The sequence below is a fragment of the Canis lupus genome, chromosome 24 (assembly GCF_011100685.1).
Source record: "Canis lupus familiaris isolate Mischka breed German Shepherd chromosome 24, alternate assembly UU_Cfam_GSD_1.0, whole genome shotgun sequence".
Classification (NCBI taxonomy): Eukaryota; Metazoa; Chordata; class Mammalia; order Carnivora; family Canidae; genus Canis; species Canis lupus.
The window spans coordinates 24,479,690-24,486,819 of NC_049245.1; the positions used below are offsets into that span (position 1 = coordinate 24,479,690).

General features: G+C 46.4%; 1 protein-coding gene across 2 annotated transcripts in view; it reads left to right on the forward strand.

Moving 5' to 3' along the window:
* ACSS2 (acyl-CoA synthetase short chain family member 2) overlaps window positions 1-7,061 on the forward strand; it is a 44,686-nt gene extending 37,625 nt beyond the window's left edge. The window contains exons 10-19 of one of the 2 annotated variants that reach the window (XM_038572092.1): window positions 671-841; window positions 1,145-1,278; window positions 1,472-1,604; window positions 1,686-1,742; window positions 1,930-2,010; window positions 3,139-3,247; window positions 4,779-4,847; window positions 5,186-5,362; window positions 5,964-6,038; window positions 6,184-7,061. In XM_038572092.1, coding sequence (XP_038428020.1) covers window positions 671-841; window positions 1,145-1,278; window positions 1,472-1,604; window positions 1,686-1,742; window positions 1,930-2,010; window positions 3,139-3,247; window positions 4,779-4,847; window positions 5,186-5,362; window positions 5,964-6,038; window positions 6,184-6,311 — 1,134 coding nt within the window. In that variant the 3' untranslated portion in view covers window positions 6,312-7,061. The remainder of the gene's footprint in view (window positions 1-670; window positions 842-1,144; window positions 1,279-1,471; window positions 1,605-1,685; window positions 1,743-1,929; window positions 2,011-3,138; window positions 3,248-4,778; window positions 4,848-5,185; window positions 5,363-5,963; window positions 6,039-6,183) is intronic. The other variant, XM_038572093.1, reaches the window with a different exon arrangement.
* Window positions 7,062-7,130: the final 69 nt, after the last annotated feature.

Here is a 7,130-nt window from a genome sequence, read left to right on the forward strand (position 1 = left end):
TGAAGGAGAGCTGCACTGTGAACTCAAGGCCAGGGGTAGGCTAGGACCCTTCTTGGGGCCCTAGGCTAGAAGCTCTTAGAGTTCAGTTCCTTTCACAAGCCACACTACTAACATCTCATTCTTCCCAGGGCACAGTGTGGGGGCCAGAAACAAAACTCTGACTCCTGTATTGACTTAAAAGATATATCACCCTATCTTCCACTCACATCATCCCTAAATTCTTACTCTCTGTATGTTTGAGTATCTCTCAGTGAGGCTTTCGAAGCATATTTTTTGCCTCTCTTTCCAAGGGATGGGGTATTGGTAGACTAAGCAAAGAAGATTATTTTTTTTCTCACTCTCACTCTGTCAATGTGTAATTGACTATGTGTGCATAAATATACAACAAAGACACTCTTAGATGTGAATGCTCTAGAAGTGTTCATGTGTATAAGAGTGATTCAAGTAGCCCATCTTAGGGTGTGGATATGAATGATGACTGACTCTGCATGTATATGGTGTGTGAGATGGGAACATGGAGAAAATGGGTTAGAATAGAGATGCATACTATATGAAAGGGGTGCTGGCAGGGCCAGAATCTCAGGAGGATCTTCTTCTAGCTCTACCCAGCATACATTTGTTGGTCTGTGGAAATGAGCCCAAGGCCCACAAGGTTAAATTCTTCCTCCAGGGTGTGGTACACACTGTTGGGGGCTACATGCTCTATGTGGCTACGACCTTCAAGTACGTGTTTGACTTCCACGCGGAGGATGTATTCTGGTGCACAGCAGACATTGGCTGGATTACCGGCCATTCCTACGTCACCTATGGGCCACTGGCCAATGGTGCCACCAGTGTTTTGGTGAGAAGGGAGCTGGGACTCATGGCTACTTGGCCTAGTTAGGGGTGGACAAGATGATCCTAGGTGACAGTCTTCCAAGGCCACTTGATCGAGACAGGGGGCTTACACAATGACCTGTTCCCTGGGGAAAGAGGAGTTCTGAGGGGGTTGTATATACTGAGGAAGAAGGTCTCTTGGCTTATCTGTAAGGGAATGAAGACATGGCTATGTCCAAAAGGGCAAAATACTGAGCCTGAGGGTATGGTAAGGGAATTGAAGGACTGTTGGGAAGGACTGGGAATGATTAGCCTTCACTGGGGTCAGTTTGAGGGGATTCCCACATACCCGGATGTGAGCCGCCTATGGAACATCGTGGACAAGTACAAGGTGACCAAGTTCTACACAGCACCCACAGCTATCCGCCTGCTTATGAAGTTTGGAGATGAGCCTGTTACCAGGTGAGACCCCCTCCCAGTTGCTGCCCTATGGGTGTCCTTCAGAGCTAGGTGCTGGCCTTTGTGTACAGACTTTTCCATTCCATTGTTCCAACTCCTTGGTGTAGAATAGGGGAGGGGGCAGAAGAGCCTGGGCATGTCTTCCTGGTTCTCAGTGTCCTCAGAGCCTTTCTTCCTCCCCACTCCCCTGCCCAAGGCATAGCCGGGCATCCTTACAGGTGCTAGGCACAGTGGGTGAACCCATTAACCCTGAGGCCTGGCTGTGGTACCACCGAGTGGTGGGTGCTCAGCGCTGTTCCATCGTGGACACCTTCTGGCAGACAGAGACAGTGAGTAAAGGATTCAGAAGGCTGGGGCTCAGGGACAGTGTGGGAAGACTGACTCAAACCCCCAATCTCTGACTTCTACAGGGTGGCCATATGCTGACTCCCCTCCCTGGTGCCACACCAATGAAACCTGGTTCTGCTGTGAGTGAAGCTCCTTTGGCTGATCCTATGCTAGGCAGGAGTAGAGTCTCTGGCCTAGGTGGAGGGTGGGGGACTAGACTAATATATGTGTGAAGAACCTGGGGCTCTGGGGGTCCTTAAGAGAGGTAGAATTGAGTCACAGTTGCCTCATTCTTCTCCTTAAGTCCTGTTTCCTGTTTGCTTCTAGACCTTTCCATTCTTTGGTGTAGCTCCTGCAATTTTGAATGAGTCTGGGGAAGAGTTGGAAGGTGAAGCTGAAGGTTACCTGGTGAGGCTCTGACCCTTGGATGTCTTTGAGGAGTTGGGAGGAAAGAGTACAACAAGGGATGCTGTACTTTGCTTCAGAGTTTAGAACCTTATTTCCACTGGTAGGTGCTTATGGCTAAAGCTCCATGGTTGAGGGTTTATCCTCTGTGAAACCCTGGAGGAAATCCTTCTGGATACTTAGCCTGCTTGTCTGCCTTTTGGCCCACTTTGGCTCTTAAGGGCTCTGCTCAAAGATTCCTGATGATGCCTTTTTGGATCCAGAAGACTTAGTGCTAACTCTTCCTTTGACAAACATTCTAGTGTGAAAGGAGTCTTCATAACATAGTAGAAAATCATATAGGCTCCAGAGTCAGCCTGCTTGGATTTAAATCCTAGCTCCTCCTCTTCTGTGACCTCAGATAGGTTGCCTAACCCCGTTGAACCTAAGTTTCATTTGTAAAACAGGGTTATATAGTACCTGTATCTCAAGTTGCTGGATCAATTAAATTAGATAATCCGTGTGAAGGCAGAACCTAACAGTGTTTAACAAATGTTAGCTGTTATGATTTTTGTACTAGTACTTGTAGGAAGTACAGCCCCCGCCCTCCATCCCACTTTACTTTTACTAGGAGCAAGTTAGTAATAAGGACTTAAATCCAGGCTTTCTGACTCTTAGCCTAGAATTTCATCCATCTCATCAATCTACTGCCACAGGATGTTATTGAGTGGGGCAATAATTACTTATTCATTTTTATTTGATTTTTTTCATTTGTATCACACTGGACTTGGTTTCCTGAGGAGACTCAAATTTACTAAATGCTTATCACTAACAGAACATTGTACTAGACAACTTCCACATACCATTAATTCAGTCCTCACAAGTAACTTTGAGAGGTTGAGATTATTTTCTCTGATTTACAGAAGAGTATCTGAAGCTTAGAAAGGTAAAGTTACTAACCTGAAGTCACACAGTTAGTAAGTGGCAGAGCTGGGATTCTTAGCCTGGATTGTCTATCTCCAAAGCCTGTACTTTGTCCTACTTCTCAGGAAGGGCATTCAGGCCATTTATCCTCAGGTTGGGCAAAACTGTGATTGTCTTCCAGTTTGACAGTGTAGCAGATATGACCACTGTGCCTCTCTCACTCCCTAGGTGTTCAAGCAGCCCTGGCCTGGAATCATGCGCACAGTCTATGGGAACCATGAACGCTTTGAGGCGACCTATTTTAAGAAGTTCCCTGGTTACTATGTGACAGGAGATGGTGAGCCCTGGCTATCTCCCCTTCCCATATCTCCCATCTCGACATGTACTTTCCCTTTCCATTTTTAGGAAGAATTGGTTAGGGGTGAAGAAAAACAGAGGAACATATTCTATGTGTCAGTGACTAATATCCAGGTAGAGATTTAAAGAAGACTATAAGAACAGGAATGAGTGTTGCATGGAGGGTCTCAGCATGGTACCACCTGATATATGAGGATGGTTCTTGCTTCCATTGTTCCTGTGCTAAAAGAAATGGGCATGTAGCAGTGTGAATTACTGTCATATGGATCCTGATGTCTAGAACCTATATTTGCCCATGACTCTATCCACCAGTCCATTCAGCCACAGCTATTTATTGAGCACCTACTATGTCTGGCACAGATCTAAACTCAAGGGATAGTGCCATGAATAAGGTAAGCATGGGGCTTATATTCTGGTAGGGGAGACAGACAATAGATTCAGCAAATGAGTAAATAAGCTTACCTTAGTGACAAATGCTATTAAGAAAAATACACAGGGTAACAGTATAAAGAATGTCTGCAGGAATGGCCACCATACGTGGGATGGTGAGAGGCGGCTTTTTGGAAGTGATATTTGACCAGAGCCCTCCAGGGTGAGGAGGGGAGGCATGGGAAAATCTGGAGTAAGAGTGAGTATTCTGTACAGAGACACCAGCTTGAAATATCTGAGGAACAGACTGAAGCCTGTGTGGCTGACATGTAGTGAACAAAGGGAAGAATGTTACGTGAAGTTGGAGAGGTAGATAATGTGGGGCCTTGTGGGCCATGATAAGGACTTTGGATTTTATCCAGTGTACAGTGGGGGAGACCTTTTGGGCCTGTAAGCAGAGAAGTGATAAGAACAAATTTATTGTTTGGAAAATAACTTCGATTTACGGAGAATAGACTTTAGGTGAGTATATTAGTTATCTATTACCAATGGAAAAAATTACCCCCAAACTTGGCAGCTTAAAACAACAAATTAAAATTCCTGAGGATCAGGACTTTGTGAGTGGCTTTGCCAGTAGTTCTCATTTAGAGTCTCTCATGGGCTTCATTGAAGCTGCTGGTTGGGGCTGCAGTCATTTGAAGGTTTGACTGAGCCTGGAGGCCATACTTCAAGCTCACTCGTGTGGCTGTTGGCAGGACACCTCAATTCTTCACCATGTGGGCCTTTTCATAGGGCTACTCATGACATATGGCAGCTGACTTCCCCCAGAGCAAATCATCTGAGAGAATAACCATGGTATCTTTTCTATAGTGTAATCTCAGAAATGACATACCGTCACTTCTGCCAAATTCTGTTGATCACACAGACTAACCCTAGTACAATGAGAAAGAGAACTACACAGGAGTCTGCATATCAGAAAGTGGAAATCAGCATAGCTATCTTGGAGCCTGGCTACTACGGGGGCAAGTGTAGAAGCAGGAAGACTTATTAGGGGGCTATTAGTGGGTGTAGCAGTTTGGTAACGTGGATCATATATCCTACTGTGGGATATTTATTATATTGTGCATTTCTTCTCTTTCCAGGCTGCCGGCGGGACCAGGATGGCTATTACTGGATCACTGGCAGGATTGATGACATGCTGAATGTATCAGGTGAGGGCCAGGGACCATTTTCCCTTCTTATCAGCATCCTCTCTCAGCAAAGTCCCAGCCAAAGCCTTCCAAGACAGCCAGGATGTCGTCTGGCCAAACCATGCTTGGAGTGTGGCATTAGGTTCTGGGTACAGGTTTTGGAAGAAGAGTGATAAACACTGGAATGTGCCTAGAGGAGGCGAACGGGGAGGGTGGGACAACTGAAGCAGGTCGTGTGAGGCATAAATGAAGGGGCTTCCCCACTTGACCAGCCTAGGACTGCCCTATAGGCTTAGATGGAACAGGGGCTGGGGTAGAAGTTGGGCTCTCTCTGATGGCGCTTCCTTTCCCTTGATAAGGACATCTGCTGAGCACAGCAGAGGTGGAATCAGCACTTGTGGAACATGAGGCTATTGCAGAGGCAGCTGTGGTCGGCCACCCTCATCCTGTGAAGGGCGAATGCCTCTACTGCTTTGTCACCCTGTGCGATGGCTACACCTTCAGCCCCACCCTCACCGAGGAGCTCAAGAAGCAGAGTGAGGAGCCTCCTTAAGCAGGGACTATAGGGTCTGTCCTCATGGCCCAGTTACCACAGCAAGTTGTTGGGGAGAAGCAAGAGCAAGCTGCAAACTACAAACAGATCCCAGGGGACCATAGGGGCTTAATGTCCTCTTGCCACTCAGTCTCCACTAGTCTCTCTACTAGGATACTAATGGCTGACATTTATAGAATTCTCTGTGCCACCACTGGGCTAAGTGCTTTAAATGCATTAATTCATTTAATCCCTATAATCATGCTGTGAAATAGATCCTATTGTTACTCTCATCCTAAAGATGAAGAAATTAAGGTTCAGAGAAGTTAAATCCCTTGCCCAAGGCCACACTGGTAGTAAAGTGGGATTTAAACTCTAGCAGGCTGATACTTAGAGTTTGAGTTCCATGAAAATAGATGAAGATAAAATGAGATAGTAAAAGACAATGTGTTAAAAAGAGAGAAAGACAGGCAGTGACTCTAAGAATGACTCTGTGGTCAGGGACTTGAAAGGGAAATAGATGGGAAACAAAGCCATCTCTACCTTGGTTTTTGGGAGCCTGGTTAAGGGTACTGAAGAAATGCTTAATGATTTGTTGGTTACAGTTAGAGAAAAGATTGGCCCCATTGCCACTCCGGATTATATCCAGAATGCACCTGGCTTGCCTAAAACCCGCTCAGGTATGTTCTCAGAGGCCTCAAGGGATTGGGTTTGGGATTGGGCAAGGCCTACTGGTGGTGTAGTGTGTGTGGATGGAAGCCTTTTTGGCAGGGCTGGAGTGGGTCAGTGTTATTACCAGGTAACCAGAAGGCTGTGGTCCCTCAGGGAAAATCATGAGGCGGGTGCTTCGGAAGATTGCTCAGAATGACCACGACCTGGGGGACACATCTACTGTGGCTGACCCAACTGTCATCTGCCAGCTCTTCAACCATCGCTGCCTGACCATCCAGTAAACAAGACCTTACCCTTTACCCAGGCTTCCCCTGCTTGGCTTTCCAAAGTTTTGTCCACTCTCCCTGCCCCTATCCAGGAGTGCTGAGGGCCAGTGCTGACCCATGCCACCCTTGACCAGCTGTCTGGGACCGAGGACCAGCTTTGCTCTTGGGTGGAGGCGACTTCCTGTGGCTGCCAGATAGATGAGATGTGGCACAGGTTAGCCTCAGGTTGCTGTGCCCCTAGACTATAGGAGCCCTTGGAGCCCAGAACAGGAACTTGAAGGCCACATCCCTTACCCAAATTAAGTATGCAGAGGGCAAGTGAAGGTTGACTGAAACAGGGAGGCAGCTTTGTAATCTATGTCAGCTCTCTCAGGAAGCACCAGTATTTATCTTGGGTATACATTTGCCCTTAGAAACTCCTGTTTGTGAGTCTCAAAACAACTGATTATTATTTTTTTGAATACTTTGCTGCTGCTTTTCTGGATCTGAATTCCCTTTTGTGCCAGATGGCAGTGCTTGTCTGCCCACTTGCTTCAGGGGATATACAGACAGGTTATTTCTAGAGGGTTTTCAGATTACCTGCTTCTTTGCTGGAGTAAATGTTTTGTTCCAAGGCCAGAAGAGCTTATCTTCCTTGTCCTCTGTTCCCACCCTTCCATGAACAATCATGCCCATAAGAGACACTCTCAGATGAAACTCTTCTTTTCTTGCCATAGTCATGCTCAGGCTCTGTGGTTGTAGGAATAAAGTCTGTGACTTTAAGAAGGCGGTGACTTATTTTCTTAAGTATCTTACAGACTATATGCTTACTAGTTGCTCTGATTTGTGTGGGGG